The sequence below is a fragment of the Panthera leo genome, chromosome A2 (genome assembly GCF_018350215.1).
Source record: "Panthera leo isolate Ple1 chromosome A2, P.leo_Ple1_pat1.1, whole genome shotgun sequence".
NCBI classification, from domain to species: Eukaryota; Metazoa; Chordata; class Mammalia; order Carnivora; family Felidae; genus Panthera; species Panthera leo.
In genome coordinates, this window is record NC_056680.1 from 25,420,714 (window position 1) to 25,441,238 (window position 20,525).

The following is a 20,525-nucleotide window of genomic DNA, read 5'->3' on the forward strand; positions in this document are numbered from 1 at the left end:
ATCAATGATCTAGTCCTTAATCCGAAAAGAACATTCATAGGAAGATTAGTAACTAAGTACCCACCAGGTCCTTATAACCCTCGTTTCCCATAAAACTAAGTTCAAAGTACAGAAGGCAAAATTTTGAAAAAAGTAGGAGCTGCTGATAGAGGCAGGCTTTTCAGATAACTTCACTATCTGTATGTAGTCTCATGTATTCTAAAAAGTTCCACTTTTTAAAATGGTAATGAATCATATCTCAGTAACTGCATGAAATACCATGAAAAGCTAACAAAGAGCAAGAAAAAGATCTAGAAAGCAATTTCATTACCTTGAAGGATAGTTTATTTTTAATACTTTACTGACTAGTTTTATTCTACCTTACAATAAAGACTTCGCTTTAATATTGCAAGTTCAATGCAAGTATACAATGCTACCAATTATTATTTGAATATCAAACACCCAGAAACCTAGAAGGCTGGGAAAAGGCATAAATTATTATCTTCACAGCACTGAAAACTGGTAGCATTTACAGTTTATCTTGTTTAAATCATCCTGGGACATCTCAAACATACTATACAGTTATTGCCACAGCACAGTATTTACCTTGTTGACAAGTATTTCCCAGTATTTAAATCACTGACCTGAACAAGCTACTGGAGAACAAGTATAACATGTCTTATAATTTTTTTTAAAGTTTATTTATTTTTGAGAGAGAGACAGAGCACGAAGGTGTGGGGGCTGGGCGAGAAAGAGAGGGAGACATAGAATCCAAAGCAGGCTCCGGCTCTGAGCAGTCAGCACAGAACCCAACGCAGGGCTTGAACCAATGAACCACGAGATCATGATCTGAGCCAAAGTCAGACACTCAACCGACTGAGCCACCCAGGCACCCCTCTTACAATTTTAAATTCAAAACTTGTTTAATGTCATAATTATAGTTCACAAGCTTTTGATGTTAACAGGCAAACAGTAAAAAATAGTATTATCTAAAATATGGCTGCTAAATACTGCAGTTTTAATAAGAAAACCAAATTACAAAATACTTGCTACAAAGCTATTTAAAAGATTTTAAATTAAAATTAACAATATCAATAATCTTTATATAATTCTCATCAAGTACAATTTTCTCATAAAGTATTTATCAATACTAAATGGTTTGAGGGTAAAGTTAATAAAAATCAAAATAAAGGTATCTAAACATTTGGATCCTTAAAGGATAAATATTAAATGTTAAAAAAATGGAGAAGATATTAAAGAAGTTTAAAATTGAACACACACTTACAAAAGCCTGAAAGGACTCGTGTCTGTAAACAAGAGTATATTACTGTATTTTTTTAAATGATGTGCTCATTATCTATTCAAAAGGGACAATTACTTAATATGTATTTAAACTGAATACGTGCTTAAACAATTAAACTATTAATTCTAATAGGAGGTTAATACAAATCTCCAAATACTTACTGTTCTGTTACGAAGAGACTGAAGACCTAATTTATCTGTCATTTCACTGATGGCCATAGCATTTGGCAAATCCTGTTTGTTTGCAAAAAGCAGCAACACTGCATCTTGCAACTCATCTTCCTGAAGCTGGAAATAAAAGCTGAGAGTATAACAACTAACAAACTGGAACTCAATTATTGTCACAAAGGAGGGAAAACACTGTCTTCCTATATATATCACTTATTCAACATTAAATACGTTATTAAACATCAACATAATTTCACTACATGAAGTTCATACACGCTTAACAACTTAAACCTCATACCCTTCAATTTTTAAATCCCCAGCAAATAATCATATGCCTTTCAAGTAAAGCAAAACTATTTTTCAAGCCAATCATCCTGCACTCCATTAAAGTAAATCATTTATTTCAGCTTTCATGATCATCCATTAAGAGTCAGGATTGGCAAGGACCAGAAACACAAATGGGAATATGTATTTACGGCAGAATCTTATGGTACTCAGTAGTAAAGTTATTGAGAGGATTCTTTTTGGACTTGTATTCCTTTCCAGCCGGCTGGACCATACACCAGTAGGACAACAAAACAATGATTATGGTATTAGCAGTATCATGAAAAATACAAGAACACAAGAGTATGTTACAATAGGAAATAATATAAGAGTAAATAAGTAAAAGTATATAGAAGCTGGCAGGCATGAGTACTGACACATGACACAACATGGACCAGCCCTGAAAACTTATGTTAAGTGAAAAGTAACAAAAAGTTAAAAAAGACCACATATTGTATGATTCTATTTATATGAATGTCTAGAATAGGCATATACACATATAAAGTAAATTAGTGGTTGTAAGGGCTGGGGGTATGGGGTCGAGTAGGGGAAGGAATGGGGAATAGTTCTAGAGAATTTCTTTCTGGGTCAATGAAAATGTTCTAAAAAATTAGACTGTGGTAATGTGTGCATAATTCTGTATACTAAAAACCAGTAACTTACACATTTTAAATGAGTGAAGTTTATGGTATGTGAATTGTATCTTGATAAAGCTGTTTACAAAAAGAGTAGAAGGGGTGATATTTAACTCATCAGACAAACTACCAGTGACTTAGTTACACATCTATTGGCACAATGGCTTTACAAACTGCACCACAGTCTTAGAAGTAATGAACGAGAATTAAGATTTCATTTCAGTAAATATTTTATGGCTACACCATGAAACCATGACAAGGTGCCTCTAGCAAGATTCCTCAATACATTTTCACAATATAAATACAGCTGACCCTTGAACAACTTGGGTTTGAACTATGTAGGTCAATTTATACATGGATTTTTTGCAGTACATTACTGTAAACACATTTTCTCTTATAATTTCCTTAGCAATTTTATCTAGCTTACTTTGTTGTAAAAATCTAGTATATGATACATACAATATTTGAAATATGTGTTAACTGTTATCGGTCAACAGTAGGCTATTACTATATTACTACTTAAGTTTTTTTGTGTGAGATAAATCTAAAATGAGATTTATTTCAATAAAATACAATTGATGGTTGAAAAAGAATTGAGATATGAATATCCTTTTCTAATTTTTCTAATATTTTAGTTGACGGACAAATGCACAGAAACATTCCAACTGACAGTTGGGATTGCCAGGAATATTGTAGAAAAAAGGTCCACGTTCAGCAGAAAGCTGGATTACAGGTCTTTTGGGACCCTTCCAACCCTAAGATTTTCAGATTCTTTTAGAGTATGCCAGTCACTTTAAATATATTTAAAACAACAGATTTCATGTTATAGCGTGAAGCTACAAAAAACTGCAGGTATTAGAAGAGTTCCAAAAACACTAAAAAATGTTTACTCCAAATTTGCTATTTAAATGACCTATCAAAGACTGAAACAAAAAATGACACAATGGAATTCTTATTAGATCATGGTGTGATTCTTCTCAAGCTGTAGAACAGGCTCTTTAAAGGTAAAATCCTCTGCCCAACTGCTTTACTCCCTAAATGAGGTTTTGGAACACATGTTGAATAAATGTGTATCTCTAATTTGTAGGTTTTGTTGTATTGGCTTTATCTTGTCTGAATTTTCCATATTGTCCCAAATCATCTTTCTGTTTACTCTTTTCAGTCTGTATTTCCAAAAGCTTACTTTCTGAAGCTTGTTTTAATTGTAATCTCTTCTTCCCAACATCAAGCAGTTTTTCCTCCAAATCCCAGATTCCTGGTGTGATTTCATTATTAATTTAGCTTTAGTACATGTTTCATGTGATCCATGAGCACACTTGGGAGTTAATTTTCTCCAGATTTTTTTTAAGTGCAGTCGAAAGTTGCATCCTAACACAAGCTTTTTCACTTCAAAAGCAATTTTCCAGGTCTTTAATTTTAGCTTCAATTTGCTTATCTTGCATGATTTGTTCTACTGGAGTTTTGTTTTTATTTTTTTCATTTACATGAACCACTGAGTTATATTCCAAGAGTTTTTTTGTCTGTGCTCTCAGCCTGAGCAGAAGGGTCGAGCGGTCCTTGGTCCCTGGGCTGCACCACCTGGGCGCCGGTGGCCTGTGCTGCCCGCCTTCCCCGCCTCCTGCTCTGGAGTCCAAGGGCTTGGCGGCCCCTTGCTCTTCAGGCTGCTTCTCCATTGTGACTGGCAGGAAGAGCTACCACCTGGGATGGGAAGATGCGGCCTCAGGAGCCAATATTCCCACCACTAAACTGTAGCCCGGAAAAGCAGCAGTTTTTGAGGATTCAAAAGTAATATGTGGATTTTCAACTGTACATATGGGTGGGTGGGGCTTGAGGTGGCACCCTTAATCCCCTTAATCCCCATGCTGCTCAAAGGTCAACTGTGTATGAAAACAATCGGATACATGGCAAAGCCAAAATACCATCATCAACTGAAATACTACTACCTTCAGGTAGAATTCTTTATCATGGCTACTATTACAAAACATTTCAAAGTATTGGTTATACAGGAACAGCACAGAGAAAACCGAACCCAATGACCTTGCGAATAAGGGATTTGAACCAAGATTCTTACATCACAAAAGTTTCAAAACCATAGATTTTTTATCTATGAAATAAAGGACTGGACTAATGGAAACATCCTCAACCAGAGACCTATATCACCCATGGAGCACTCTAAAAAGCTGAGCCTTCTTCTCAACTTAATGAAGTAGCTACTCTTCTGTGTGTTTTTTAAAAAGCTCTGCCGGAGACTTTTACGTGCATGGTTCTTTCTAGAAAAATTCATTTCTGTAATCTAATCACAGTATGGTACCAACCACTAACAATACCGCTGTCACCCTGAAAAACATCTTGCAAACAAAAGATTTAAAAAATATCCTTACCATTTTCTGCAGCTCTTCAGCTCCTTCCTGAATTCTTTCACGATCATTACTATCTACCACAAAAATAAGACCCTGGGGAAAAATTGTGTAAATAAATTATTAACAGTTAACTTTAAAGGAGACACTAAATATAAAACATAAGTACAAGCAGAAAAACCATACTGAGTTAAACGTTAAGGAAGACAATGTCTCCTTATTAATAGAAAAAAAAAAAGGAACAGGGCCCTAAGTACTAAAAATGATTTGAGCACTATTTGTGATTTTAACTTATGTTATTTAAAAAAAAAAATCTTGGGGCCCTGGGTGGCTCAACTGGTTAAGCGTCTAACTTCAGCTCAGGTCATCTCATGGTTCATGGGTTTGAGCCCTGCAATTTGGCTCTGCACTGACAGCTCGGAGCCTGCAGCCTACTTTGGATTCTGTGTCTCCCCTTCCTCTCCGCCCCTCCCTGCTTGTGTTCGCTCTCAAAAATAAACATTCAAAAAAATATAAAATAAAAATCTTACTCTTAACCAGTTGATCACTTTTTTCAACTACACTAAGAATAAATTTTATCCCTCTTACCTCACACAGGAAAGCATAGATGGGAACAAAAGATAAAAGAATAAACCAAAGACTATAAAGATCCATGAATTTACTAACTGAATTAGCTTATTCAGTCAAAGGCAAGCACAAAGTGCTTTAAAAAAAAAGAGGGGGAAGACGCACCCTACAGTTTTTTTTTTTTTTAACGTCTATTTTTGAGAGACCGAGAAAGAGAACACGAGCAAGGGAGAGCAGAGAGAGAGGGAGACACAAAATCCCAAGCAGGTTCTAGGCTCTGAGCTGTCAGCACAGACATGAGGCCTGAACTCACAAACTGTGAGATCACAACCTGAGCCGAAATCCAATGCTTAACCAACTGAGCCACTCAGGCGCCCCTACAGTTTTTATAGGCTTCACAGGAAAAATCAGTTCTGCTCCATAATGTTGTTGACCTATCAAAATAAGAAGACTTTTTTTTTTTTTTTTAAGTTAAGCTCAATGTGGGGCTTGAACTCACAACCCTGAGATCAAGAGTCCCACAGACTGAGTCAGCCAGGTGCCTTCAGATATGAAATTCTTTTTTTATTTTTTAAAATTTTTATTTATTTTTGAGAGAGAGTGAGTGTACATGCGAGCAATGTACAATGGACAGAGAAGGTGCGGGGGGGACAGCTGACAGCATAGAGCCTGATGCAGGCTCGAACCCACAAACTGCGAAACCATAACCTGAGCCAAAGTTGGACACTCAACCCACTGAGCCACAAAATTCTTAACAAAAAGAAAAATAGTAACCATTCTTATTGATATTCACAAATATTAAAATTCCATGCTAGAAAAGAAATGGAATTAAGGGAACAGTTAAGACTTCTCTAAAAACTTTCAAATGGAAAAGTAGAAAATTTTCAACTGGAGTAAGAAAGAGAGGGCAGATTACCTTGATAGCTTTGTTAAAATCTATTCCTATTAATACTAAAGTGATTACTTTAAAAATTATTCTCCCTACAACCCTAACCATTGAAGTATTTCTGGTCATTTGTCACTTTAGCACAAACTGTCTTGTGCTTATTTATGTCAGTAACTTGATTAAATCCACTGAGACCACAAAATCCACTTAAGGCAAAGGGCTACATTATTTTCTATTTACCCCTCAGGACCACCACAGTACTAAGCTTGCCAGGTTTACCAAATATTTATTTTAGGCTATGGTCATTAAATAACAATTTCCTTTGGTCTAGCAAATTTCAAACCCATTTCCTTTATCTCTGCTGGAAACCATCATTTTAAACATCCTAACCATTGAAAATACTTCTGGTGCTATGAGAGCCAGTATGGCATAATGGAAAGATAACCAAATTCAAATCTCAAGACTACTTATTATATGAATTATCTAATCCTTGAACATGTCTCCTCTTTTATAAAACAAGGCCATCAACTTTATAAGCCAGTTAAATGTAATCATAGAGGCACAAAAAGAATCTAGCATCGTATTTGACTTATCACAGGCATTTAGGAAAAGTTGTCTCCTTCCTCTTCTATTCCAAAAGCCATTCCTTTTTTATAATTTCTTTTTTAACATTTATTTATTATTGAGAGACAGAGAGACACAGAGCATGAGCAGGGAAGGGGGCAGAGAGAGGGGGAGACACAGAATCCAAAGCAGGCTCCAGGCTCTGAGCTGTCAGCACAGAGCCTGACGTGGGGCTCAAACTCACAAACTGCGAGATCATGACCTGAGCTGAAGTCAGACGCTTAACCGACTGAGCCACCCAGGCGCCCCAAAAGCCATTCCTTTTTAGAATCTACCCTTTGGAAGAGGCAATGCCTCCAAAAGGGATCTAATTTTATCTGGATTACTAACAACCCATTTTTATTCTCTTTTAAAATGTAGGGGCACCTGGGTGGCTCAGCTGGTTAGGAGTCCAACTCTTGATTTCAGATCAGGTTATGACCTCAGGCACTGGGTGTGGAACCTGCTTGAGATTCTCTCTCTCTCTCTCTCTCTCTCTCTCTCTTTCTCTGTCTCCCTCTGCCTTCCCCACCCCCCGCGTCCTACACACAAGTGTGCTAATAAGAAATTGCTAATTAAAAATAAAATAAAATGTAAAATAATGCTATCAGTCCCAAAGTAACACTACTGGGAGAGAGAAGTATTTCAGCAATAAATTCAAAGTTATTCACTTCCTGGGACAACCCAGAATCAAGAATGTAGAAAAGCTAGGATTCTAAAGATAAGTTCCGCTACAGTAAGAAAAAACTACCTAAAAGGGCAAGTATTTACTTATTTAGAATAGCAAAATAATTGGAATTGTCTAATGAGGGAAGAGCAATTTACTACAACAAACACTGTGTCCTGGCTTGTTAAAAAAGTTACAAGCATGGTTAAATGCTATTAGTTTCTTTTACATTTTATAGCTAAAAGAACTAACCAGGAATGCTAGAAAAGCTGGTGTTAAGAGCTTAGCTGAGATTACATCAGGTAACACATAAAACTTTCTCCTACAGGAATGGGTTCTCAAGGAAAAAGTACTTGGGACTTTTGATTATAAAGTGATCTAAAGAGGCCAGGAATGGGTCTAATCTCAATTAAGAGCTCAAAAGTAAGTTACAAAGCATTGTAAACAAATCTAGAATAACATTAGGGTTACTCTTGGTCAAGAATAACAAATTACGAATTAGCAAAGCTTTACTTCATCCCTAATTTTACTTCAAAAACATCTTTCCTAAATGAAAGGACTATGACTTGCTTTACAATAATCTAAAAGGTGAAGTACATAAGAGAGGAATATCAATTAAACAATACTGGCTATATCCTAATAATTGAAGTTGGGTAACAGAGATGTGGAAGTTTATATGCCATTCTCTCTACTTTTGCATACATTTGACAATTTCCATAATAAAGTTTTTTTAAGCATGTGACTCTTATCAAAATAGCTTTTTAAAAAAAAAATGTTTATTTATTTTTGAGAGAAAGAGAGAGAGAGAGAGAGAGAGAGAGAGAGAGCAAGCAGGGAAGGGGGAGAGGGAAAGGAAGACAGAGAATCCAAAGCAGTGCAGAGCCTGACACAGGGCTCGAACCCACAAACCGCGAGATCATGACCTGAGCCAGTCAGAAGCCCAACCAACTGAGCCACCCAGGTGCCCCTCAAAATAACTTTTCTAATCACAGCTAATGAACAGAAACATTCTTATTTTTAAATAAAAAAGCATGTTATTTACTGGACATGACATACTACTTAAACCTGGTAGTTCCAGCCACTCATGTAGGGTATTCACTGCCACCTGGTGGCAATATACCTCACTTGCATACAATGTTTTATGAGTTGGAGACCAAGAATGACCTGCGCAAATCTTACACATATGAAGTGTTGGTAACATCACACATTACTTACAAAATGTTATCAACTCCGGTAATAAACAAAAACTGATGAGAAACTTCTCCTGTGGTAGAAAACACAAGTGAGTGGGGTGCCTAGCTGGCTCAGTCGGTTAAGTGTCTGACTTTGGCTCAGGTCATGATCTCACAGTTCGTGGGTTCGAGCCCCACATTGGGCTCTGTGCTGAACACTTTCTCAGAGCCTGAAGCCTGCTTCGGATTCTGTCTCCTTCTCTCTCTCTGCCCCTCCTCCACTCGCACTCTGCCTCACTCTGTCTCTCAAAAATAAATAAATGTAAAAAATAAAAAAAAATTTTAAAGAAAACACAAGTGAGTTGGAACAAGTTTAAAGAGACATGTAGAACAAGAACCACCTCTCCGGTCTTAGGTAAGTTATTCCAAGCTTCAGCTTGCTCCTATATAAGAGTTAGCCTAGAGTAGTGGTTTTCATGAGGGAGCAATTTTGTCCCCAGAGGATATTTTGCAATATGTGAAGATATTTTTGGTTACTGCAACTGGGTGGGGTGGGGTTTGCTACTGGCACCTAGTGGGTAGAGGACAGGGATGCTGCTAAACATCCTACGATGCAGAGAGCCAACAATAGTTACTCAGCCCAAAATGTCAACAGTGCTGCTGCTGAAAAAACTTATTGTAACAGAGCCTTGCTCTTCAAAGTAAGGTCCTAAACCAACAGCATCAGTACTACCACTGGAGAACCTGCTAGAAATGCAGAATCTCAGGCCTTGGGGCACCTGGGTGGCTCAGTTAAGCGTCTGACTCTTGGTTTCAGCTCAGGTCATGATCTCACGATTCATGGGTTCAAGCCTTGCATCAGGCTCTGTGTTGGCAGCATGGAGCCTGCTTGGGATTCATTCTCTCGCCCTCTTTCTGCCCCTTCCCTCCTCGTGCTCTCTCAAAATAAATAAATATTAAAAAAAAAAAAAAAAAAGAATATCAGGCCTTAGCCAGGCCCTACTAAACTGATCTGTAAATACCCAGGTGATTCATATGCACATCAAAGTCTGAGAAGCATTACTGATACACAGTTTGTATCTACAGAAATTTCAAGTCAAGTTAACGATCAGCACTTTGGGATTTTTTTTAAAGCTCCCCAGGTGAATTCTAATGTGGAGCCAAATTTGAGAACTCCTACTCTACAGGATTACTAACGTCTCTCCCATGCCACCATTATATATACTACGTGAAAATATAAACATATAAACCAACAAGGTAGATCTACATTAATTTTTTTTTCCTACTGTATTTTAATAAACACTTAATGGGGCTAAATTAAGGAATATTAATTACCCTTTATTCATTAAAAATTATAATGATAAAGTTATACAGACCTTACTTTCTAGACTAAGAACAAAACCAACTACTGATGAGACATCTAATTTAATCTTGAAAATCATCCCCCCCAACAACTAATCTTCCAAAATATTGTTATGATGGCTATGTAAATCTTCCACATTGGGTAATTTAGCCTTCAAAGGCATAAGTGAGAGAGTTCACTGAAGAAGACGTAAGCAATAAGAATGCCAACTCACAGAGTAAACACCAACACCCAGTCAAATAGTAGACAGTAACAGAAACTTTAAAGCATGAAACATATAAAGAAAAGTTATACAAACTGTACAGCATTCCTTACCTGGGTATTTTGGAAGTAATGCCTCCAGAGAGGCCTAATTTTATCTTGACCACCAACATCCCATACCGTGAAACAAATGTTCTTATATTCTACTGTTTCCACATTAAAACCTACAAAGAAAAAAAAGACAGTGGTGCAAAATGTCATAAAGAAAACAGACCCCTTTATTGTGAATTGCCTCAGAATTGCTTTTTTAAAGTCCTACTAGATAATTAACAAACTTAAAAAGAATCTAAGCCAGTTATAATGATAGAAATATGCCACAGGACATTTATCCAAACCCACAGAATGCACAAAACCAAAAGTTAACCGTAAGGTAGACCATGGACTTTAGATGATTATAATGTGTCAATGAGGTTCATCAATTATAACAAATGTACCACTCAAATGAGTGATGTTGATAAAGGGAGAAACTATATATACATGAGGGTAGGGAGTATATGGGAAATCTCTGTACCCTCCTCTCAATTTTTCTGCAAACATAAAGCTGCTCTAAAAAATAAACCTTAAAAAACTGTTTCAAAATTAAACCATATTCTATTTCACTTTATAACATACTACTATGATATAAATTAAACTCATCTGTAAACTTTCTTACCAATGGTAGGAATGGTGGTGACTATCTCCCCTAACTTCAGTTTATACAGAATGGTCGTCTTGCCAGCAGCATCCAATCCAACTAGAAAAAGACATTATAGATTTTAAATCTAGACTAAAAGCACATACTAAGAATTAATTCTACAATAAATTCATAGTTTGAAAGCAAAAGTCAACTGGACAAGGCACAAATGAGTTAGAAATGAAATTACTTCATTTCTGATCCCCAAGAGCAACATTTGCTACATAAAGCCTTTCCGTTTTTCTTTCTAGACCTAGAGAGACAACATGTAGTAGTGAAAAGAAAAGAGTATCAGGCTGACTCAGGCTCTAGTCTCTAGATTTGCTTTGCCACAAACTAGTTAACTGCCTTTAAACAAGTCACTCTAGAAAACGGAGACCAGAGAAACTAGGTATAAAACAAGGAGAGACTGAATCATTTAATCTAAGATCTTTTCCAATTCAAGTTCTTATTAATTCTACGAACTACTCTCATTTTTAAAAACACAAGTCACAAACTGAATCGGAAAACACACAAAAACAAGTGAATAAAGGAGCGCCTGGGTGGCTTAGTCTGTTAAACATCCGACTCTTGATATCGGCTCAGATCATGATACCAGGGTGGTGGGGATTGAGTCCTACTTGGACTCTCTCTCTCCCTCTGCCCTGTTCCCTCATTTGCATGCTTACCCTAAAAAAAACCTTTTTTTTAATTAAAAAATTCAAAAAATGGGGGTGCGTGAGCAGTTCAATCGGTTAAGCATCCAACCTCAGCTCAGGTCACGATCTCACTGTTCGTGGGTTCAAGCCCCACGTCAGGCTCTGTGCTGACAGCTGAAGAGCCTGGAGCCTGCTTTGGATTCTGTGTCTCCCTCTCTCTCTCTCTCTGCCCCTCCCCCACTCATGCTCTCTGTCTCTTAAAAAAATGAATAAACATTAAAAAACATTAAAAAAATATTAAAAAATAAAAAAATTAAAAAGTGAATAAAAATTATCTTTAAAAAATATATAACCATGCCCTAGTATCCAAAGGAAGATGGGGCCAATTTTACCCCTATTTATATCCATTCCTACATCAAATGCACAGAAATGAGAACACAAGATTGGTTAATTTGGGTAACCAAATAGCCCTATTATATTCACCTCCAATGTAACTAATGTCTAAATTCTTTAAATGACTCCTTTGAGGCAGATACAAGTAGGGAAGAATGCGCTTATTTCTGAAGAAAAAAAATCCATACTGGAACAAGATGGTATATTTCTTTATTACACTGATAGTAATGAGCAAATTAAATGTTCATTCTAAGTATGAATCTCTCAAAACCTGCATATTCTACATTGTTTGCTAAACCCTTCCAAATGAAAGGCCAATATCTAATAGCCTCATCGAATTTATCACTGTTCCAAGGACATCACATTTGCCCACCTAGATTTACACTATCCCAGATTTTGAAATGAGTTCAACTGAGTATTGATTTAAGCAAGGATGCTTTCTAAATATTTAAATCAAAGCATGACTTGGCACATTAACAAATGCTATTAAGTTGAAAAAACAGAGAAATCACCCCACTTACCTAAAACAGACCTAAAGGCCACAGGCAATTTCAGACCTCCTGTACCCATGTAACAACCGTTTCTTTTTTTAAAAAAAAATTTTTTTAACGTTTATTCACTTTTGAGAGACAGAGAGACAGAGCACAAGCAGAGCAAGATCATAACGTGAGCCAAAGTCGACGCTCAACCAACTGAGCCACCCAGGTGCCCCGTAACAACCGTTTCTGCTCTATACCCTACAAAGGTAGCTTTAAGATCTCTCTGGACACTCAAGCAATTTATATCTTCATATCTTGTGTCCTCTAATCAAACGGTGTTCCCTACTTCTTCATACTCAGATATTCAGGTTTATTCTTTCCAAAATACTATGACACTTACTAGTCAGAGTGAGCAGCCAAGCCCTCACTCACAGGCATAAGAAAAACCACTGGCACCAGAAGGGGTTTTGTTTTTTGAGTATGGGACAGTATCAAAAAAAATCAGGAAACCTAATTCTAAAATATACACAAAGAAACAAAAGAAACTGCCTCAAATTTGACAGCTTCAGTAAAAATACAGAAAATGAAGAGTAGAACAAAATGATGGGTTCCTTGTTCAAAAAAGCGGTCTCTTGGAAGAGTCCTTCTCAGGTGATTTTGATAAAAAAAAAAAAAGTTTTTAAATGTTTATTTTTAACAGAGAGAGACACACACACACACATGCACACACAGCACAAGTGGGGGAGGGGTAGAGAGAGAGGGAGACACAGAATCCAAAGCAGGGTCCAGGCTCTGAGCTTGATGGCGGGGCTCGCATCAAACTCACGAGCTGTTAGATCATGACCTGAGCCTTAAGTCGGACACTTAACCGACTGAGCCACCCAGACACCCCTTAATCAAATTTTAAAATAAAGCAAAATTCACCCTTAAGTAACTGAGTCAAAATATGATTAAACCCAAGTCAGAAGAAGTGAAACTGAGATATTGATTAGAAAAAACACGAGGGGCACCTGAGTGGCTCAGTTGGTTAAGCATCAGACTCTTGATCTCAGCTCAGGTCTTGATCTCAGGGTTATGAGTTCAAGTCCCAAGTTGGGCTTCATGCTCAACGTAAAATAATAATAATAATAATATTTAAAAATACATTTATTTAAAAGAAAGAACAAACGAACATGAGTTAGGTTTGAGAACTATGGCACATGCCAATCAAACTGAGTCAAACTGAACCTCACACCATCACTGAAACAATTTAAATACAAAAATACTAACAAGGAATGGAAGAAACCCAAGACAAATTATGATTACATAACTATCTTAAGTTCTAGAAAAGCAGAGGTAACCCAATTTTTTTAAATGAAAGCATTACACCCACTCATGTACATAACTAATATTCTTCTATTTCTACAGTTAGAATTTTACACAATAAACATGCGTTACTTTCATTTAAAAAAAAAATCCCAAATAGCAGATTTCCTTTATTAATATGTTGGACTGGTTACATTTCCTAATGAATCTATCAGGAAGATGACTGCTTTAAGAGCCTTGAATATATTTTTTATGACTATTTTTAATAAAAAAAATAAGGGAAGGAGTATTTACAAAATAATGCAACCATAAGGCTTTTTCAGCAAGTTATTTTTATTTTTTTTTATTTTTTTATTTTTTTTTATTTTTTTTTTTTTGAGACAGAGAGAGACAGAGCATGAACAGGGGAGGGGCAGAGAGAGGGAGACACAGAATCCAAAACAGGCTCCAGGCTCCAAGCTGTCAGCACAGAGCCCGACACGGGGTCTCGAACTCATGGATGGTGAGATCATGACCTGAGCCGAAGTCGGACGCTCAACCGACCAAGCCACCCAGGCGCCCCTCAGCAAGTTATTTTTAAAATAAAAATTGTGGGGTGCCTGAGTGGCTCAGGCAGTTAAGTGGCCAGTTCTTGGTTTCAGCTCAGGTCATAATTTCAAGGTTCATGGGATTGAGCCCCAAATCATGCTTTGTCCTGACAGTAGGGAGACTGCTTGGGATTCTTTCCTTCCTTCTTCCCTTCCTTCCTTCCTTCCTTCCTCTCTCTTTCTCTCCCCCCCCCCCCGCCCCGCCGCCCTTCCCCAACTTGCACCATGCTCTCTCTCAAAATAAGTAAAACTTTAAAAACTGTAGACAACAATTAAATGGCTCACAGCCACATATAAGATTTTTAAATCACCAGAGTTTCTTTTGAGTTGCACCCAAAATAATAGTGTTGTAATAAATGCAAAGCAGAAGTTTTTAAAAAGAAATTTCTACTGCGAGATTAAAGATGCATAAATTAATGTGCTCCATCACTTAAAACTCACTGTATAGTTCTTTACTCAAAAATGTGTTGATCTAACAATTTTGCACTACTTTAGTCATTTCTTAGGTATTTCCTTAATGTGGCAATATTTGGCAATGAGATTTCTCCACAAAATGAAACTATAACCAATTCTCAACTAGCCAAGATAAGACTCTAATCTGTACATTCCAGTAATGTCCTCCCTCCCTTCCACCCCCATAAACAAGTCACTGTATTGAAAGATATACTGGAATTACTTGTTCTCCTTAACTGAACCTGCACTTTGACCAAAGTATTAACAGCAGCAAAACTACCCCCAAAATCTTTACCAATCGTTAAAAAGTATGTCTACTAAAATGTAGCAGCAAAAAATATTCTAAGTTAAAGAAGCTAGATCCCAGTGATCTTTACTTAAGGAAAAAAAATGCAAAAAAGAGACTTAGATGAAAAAAGTGTATTTTCAGATGGGTAAAATTTCACATAGGATTATTTCTTCTTCATGTTTTCTTTTATCTTGAAAATTTTCTACACGAAAGCTTGAAATCAACTTCACAATTATTTAAAAATAATTTAAATTGAGTGCTTACTGTGTTTTGAGCACAACATTGGGTGGATTCCACACATTTTTATAATATAAATCTCACAACTATCCTCCATTTTTCACACACAGCATCTAAGGTTCAGAAATGTCCCCAGAATCACAGGAGTAGAAAAGGTATGCAATACCACAAGTCTTATAGAGAAATTAGATCTCTCATTCAAAGCTGATGGGAATGTAAATGGTGTAGCTGATTTGGAAAAGTTTTGTCAGCTCCTCAAAATGTTAAATATAGTTAACACAGAACCCAAGACAATTAAAATCATATGCCCATACAAAAACTTGTTTTCAAACGTTCACAGCAGCATTACTCATAAGAGCCAAAACGTGGAAACGATCAAACTTCCATCAAATGATGAATGGATAAACAAAATGTGGTATGTTCATATTATGGAATTACTCTTCAGCCATAAAAAGGAATGAAGTACTGAAACATGCTATGAGCTTTGAAAACATTATGCTAAGTGAAAGAAGCTAGATACTAAAGGACATATATTGTATGGTAACATTATGTTAACTATCATGGACACACAAATCCATAGAAACTAAAAGTACATGACTGGTTGCAGAAAGAACTGGGGAAGAAGGGGAACAGTAACTGCTAACGGGTGTAGAGTGTCTTTCTAGGCTGATTAAAATGTTCTAGAATTAAAACTGGTGGTGGTGACACAAGTTTGTGAATACAGTAAAACCTCTGAATTGTATACTTTAAAGGGATAAATTTTATGTTACATGAATTGCATCTCAACTTTTTAATTAAAAGAAAAACAAAAAAAACCCCGAAGTATAGGCCAAAGCTCTCAAAAGATATTTATATATTGCTACCCTGCCTTTAGTTTTCTCTGATGGACACACTGTATCTTAAAAGGTATTTTATCTAATTCCTCAGAAGTTTGACCATCAAACCTGAAAGCGAGGCTGCCAGGTGAAAAGAAAAATTATAATAAGCTTAAGTTTTACTTCTACCCAATACATCAGAAGTATGTGCACTTTGATCAATGTGTTAATTAGCAGCAAATTATCAGTTGAAAGCCATTTGCAATAATGCCAGAAGGTGCATCTAAAAATTGTTGTATCAACTTCTAGTGGCATCAAACTAAAGACTTTTGCCTTTTCTGTTTCCTTAAATCACATAACTAATCAAAAGGGCTTTTTTAAGCCTGATAATTATGTGTTCAACCAATGACCTGAGAAAATGCTAATATGCTAAGTCAAAAAGAGAGAACACAAATATCCTCTCAAAAGCCTGAAAGTAAATATAATAAATGTTAACAACAGTGAAATGGTGGAATTATAGTTATCACTTTATTCTTTTCTCATATTTTTAAAATTTAACAAAAAGGACATGTTGTTTTTATTTATTTATTTTTTAACGTTTATTTTTGAGAGAGAGAGACAGAGAGACAGAGTGTGAGCAGTGGAGGGGCAGAGAGAAAGGGAGACACAGAATCCGAAGCAGGATCTGAGCTGCCAGCAGAGCCCGACGCGGGGCTCAAACTCATGAGCTGTGAGATATGACCTGAGCCAAAGTCGGATGCTCAACCAAATAAGCAACCCAGGTGCCCCAGGACATGTTATTTCTAGAATGAGGACAAAAAAAATTAAAAATCACACAAGAAGTGTATTTACAAAATATGCTAGGGAAAAAGCATGAAATGCCACTCCTCAGCTTGAAGCCTCATTTAAAATATTAGTAACATTTTTCAAATTGGCAAATAGAGGAACCTCCCGTGCCACCCCCAAAAAAACAGTCACAGTCACATATAAGGCAATACAAAATTATACCGTAATTAGCAATCTTTTAGAAAGCAACATTTTTTCCAGCTTTTCAATAGCAAGAAACTTTCAAGCTCAAAGAGTGCAAGATTAATAATTCCTCTATAGAACCTACATTAGTGTTTTCCAATGTAAACAAAACTTGGGGGAGTCATCTACAAAAGTACATCTTACCACAGATCAAGACACTGGAGATCAGTCTAAAAATAAGATAATGCAGGGCTACATGAGAAATCTAAGATGGAAATTGGTCATCTTTGAATTTAAGCTCAATAATATAATTCACATGAGTGATTTCCCCAAACAAACAAACAAAAACTATACAATTTCTGCCAATCTACACATTACATTTGAAACACTGTATTGGTTTTTAATTACTTAACTACAAGCTGTAACTTCAAACATCTTTTAAAATTACTTGAACTTTCTGGGAGAACACGTGTAGGAATAAAATTTTAAACTTAACAGTAATTTGGCAAACCAGACTCATGAGCTAACTACTACCATCTTTCAATAACACTTTAAAATGATAAAGTCTGAAAGTCACTTACTCAAGAAGGTATGAATTTCATGTGAACCTTATAAAGGAAAACAAAGCCCACATACCTGCCAGCGAACATTAATATGAAAACAAACAACAAAAAAACCCAATTAACTCCTAATTCTTAAACTTGAATGGGGCCTGCCCCATTCACCTTAAGAGTGATTATTTATGCAGACACTCATAAAGCTAGACCAAAAAAAAAAAAAAATCATTTATCAAACTTCCAAATCACCTCTTTCCCTACCCACACACATATCCTGCTAAGGTTATGCTTCATCTGCTGAGTTACTATAAAAGTTGACCTTGTGACTGAAGTGTTTTTAATCAAGGAAATCTGATTATCCCAAAACTAAACTGCAAAACAAGTATAGGAAACCTGAGCAATAAAACATTTAACATAAAATGAGTTCATTCCAAATCGTGACTTCGATCCCTTGCAAAGTTAAATACTTTTTCATTTCCTTTCAGTCATTATTTTTTAGGGGTAGGGGGAGAAATGCTCCTCTAATATAGTAAATTTAGGAAAGTTCTTAGAGCATAATTCTACCTTTCTTCTCCCTCTGAAACTTTTAGCCATCACAGAAAACTTAGAATGTGAAACAGCAATTGGTTTAGAATGTATCTTAAGTAAAAGGACCAACTTAGTACATTTCCAGGAACACAACTAGGTACTAATTTCTTTAAGGAACAGCCTGGAAATTCATTTATCACAGTCCAAAGTCCTCCCAATGACTTCAGATCCTTTTCAGACTGTCAATTTTCAGCCACCTTAAAAACTTAATATGCTTGTCCTCCTTTAAAAAATTGTCTCTAAAAATGAAATCTAAGAAACTTTTAAAGAGAAAACATTTGGACATCTTTCTGAATGAATTATTAACAATTGTTCCACGAACTGTGAAGAAGCTGGAATAACAGTTAAGTGAAAAAATAACTAAATGTGTATGTCCTTAACCTTCATACACCTCCAATTACTGAATCTTGCTTTGGAAAACTTTCAGTGGTAGGAGAACTAGAAAATAAAACTTCCTCCCCACTGTGGAAAATCTAACGAACCGACAAGTTTCAACGTTTAAAGTTAGAGGGCTCCTTGTGGCATTACTCAGGCCCACACAGCTTAGCTGTGATGTAGAGACTACTCACAGCAATATGGGGGAGGGGTTGCTCCTATCACCCAAGTGACATGCAAGCCTCTTCTCCCTCAGCTGGAATAACTAAAAACAGAAAAGCTGGCACCGAAAAGCAGTGTTTTAAAAGCCTATTTCCCAAACAATTAAAAAAAAAACAAAAACCCGCTTTGTAACTGTTATTTAACAAGGCTACCCTAAAGTTGAGTGTCGGGATGTTCAGTTACTGGAAATTTGTTACCGGCTTAAAAAAAAAAAATAGCTTTAAAAGTTTTTTTTTCATTAAACCTTAGTCAGCTAGATAAAAATCAATTGAAAACCAAAGAGCATAAACCAAATATATTTAGTTTTTGAGAATGGCCAAAAGATAAGGGGACATTAATAAGGAAAAGAAATAAATACGAAATGGAATCCAGCGCGAAGTTTGGCGAAGTGAGCGCTGAGGACTCCGGACTCTTCTGAAACCTTGGGTGCTCCCTGACCACCGCTCTGGGCCTGGTCACTTCCTGGCCCGGCCGGCTCCGGGCTCCTGGCGACGGCTCGCTCACATACCACTGGAGTGTGCAGAGTGTGTACACGGTGCAGAAAGGGGGAGGAGGAAGGCTAGAGTTGTTCTGCCTCACTTCGGACCGCTGCCCACACCGGAGAAGAGACGAGCCAGACCGCACTCTCAGAATGGGCCTCGCCAGTGTCTTCCGGGCTTAGCGAGATGGGAGTTCGCTTTCCCCACATCTGCGCCCGATCTTGTGTAGCTTTCAGTAAGATCAAGTAGAGAAAACCACAGCCACAAGGAAGAAACCTTGCCCCGCGGCCCTGTCCAGTCCTTTTACACAGATCTGGGGCGACCGCCCACCTTTCGCCCCATTGTTCCCCGTTAAGAATTCCTCCTGACCCCGAGCCCGCCGCCCCTCCCCCACCACCGCGGGCGGAGGGGCAAACAGGCCCCAAGGCGGCCCCTAGCACCCAGACCCGGCCTTACCCGATCCCTACTGGGGCCTGCCCTCGGTTCTCGGCCCCTCACTCACCCATCAAAATGCGCATCTGCTTCTTGCCGAAGAGGCGGGAGAAAAGGGAGGAGATGGTGAGGCCCATGGCAGTAGTGGCACTTGCGATGGGCAGGAGCAGAAGGGGTTTTGGGGCGTCCCCGGGCCTTCTCTTTTCACTCTCCCGACAAACTGAGCGAAGGAAGACGGGCTGAAGGAGAAAGAAGGCGACAGACACGGCTCGCTGGCCGGCGTGTCGGACGAAGCTCCAGAGCAAGAATTAACGGGGCGAGGACCTGCTCGACGACTGGCGCGGCAGCTCCGGCTCTGGCGTTTTAGGCTTTTGCTATGCCACGTCACGCGGTAGCCGCGGCTACTCCAGCGGCGGCCCGGCCCCTCCAACGCGGACAGAATCGCGTCACCGCCGCCCCAACCCCCTGCGCTTCCGGTGCTGCCTGAACCACTGCGCCTGCGCACGAAAGGGATTGGCCAACTTCGGGGACGCGATTCTCTGGCAGTTGTCTCCTCCCGGACGTGGACCATCGGGGCGACGCCAGTTAGCACATGCGTACTGGGAGACGGACAAAGTCCCACAATGCCCTGGCTGGTCACTTCCAATCAGAGTCTAGGCGAGACGCTTCCGCCCGGATAAATACTTTCAGGAGGCTGTTGTCCTTACTTCCGGAAAGGCGCTCTGTGCATTGTGGGTTAGGAAGTGAACC

General features: G+C 37.8%; 1 protein-coding gene and 1 pseudogene across 3 annotated transcripts in view; both read right to left on the reverse strand.

Annotated features, from left to right (window-relative positions):
* ARF4 (ADP ribosylation factor 4) overlaps positions 1-20,183 on the reverse strand; it is a 29,565-nt gene extending 9,382 nt beyond the window's left edge. For 2 of the 3 annotated variants that reach the window (XM_042929746.1, XM_042929745.1), the window contains exons 1-5: positions 19,846-19,926; positions 10,937-11,017; positions 10,339-10,448; positions 4,790-4,861; positions 1,444-1,569 (exon numbers count right to left, since the gene is read on the reverse strand). In XM_042929746.1, the coding sequence (XP_042785680.1) occupies positions 1,444-1,569; positions 4,790-4,861; positions 10,339-10,448; positions 10,937-11,017; positions 19,846-19,912 (456 nt within the window). In that variant the 5' untranslated portion in view covers positions 19,913-19,926. Of the gene's footprint in view, positions 1-1,443; positions 1,570-4,789; positions 4,862-10,338; positions 10,449-10,936; positions 11,018-19,845 lie in introns of all 3 variants that reach the window. The other variant, XM_042929747.1, reaches the window with a different exon arrangement.
* LOC122214489 lies at positions 1,576-4,782 on the reverse strand (annotated as a pseudogene).
* Positions 20,184-20,525: the final 342 nt, after the last annotated feature.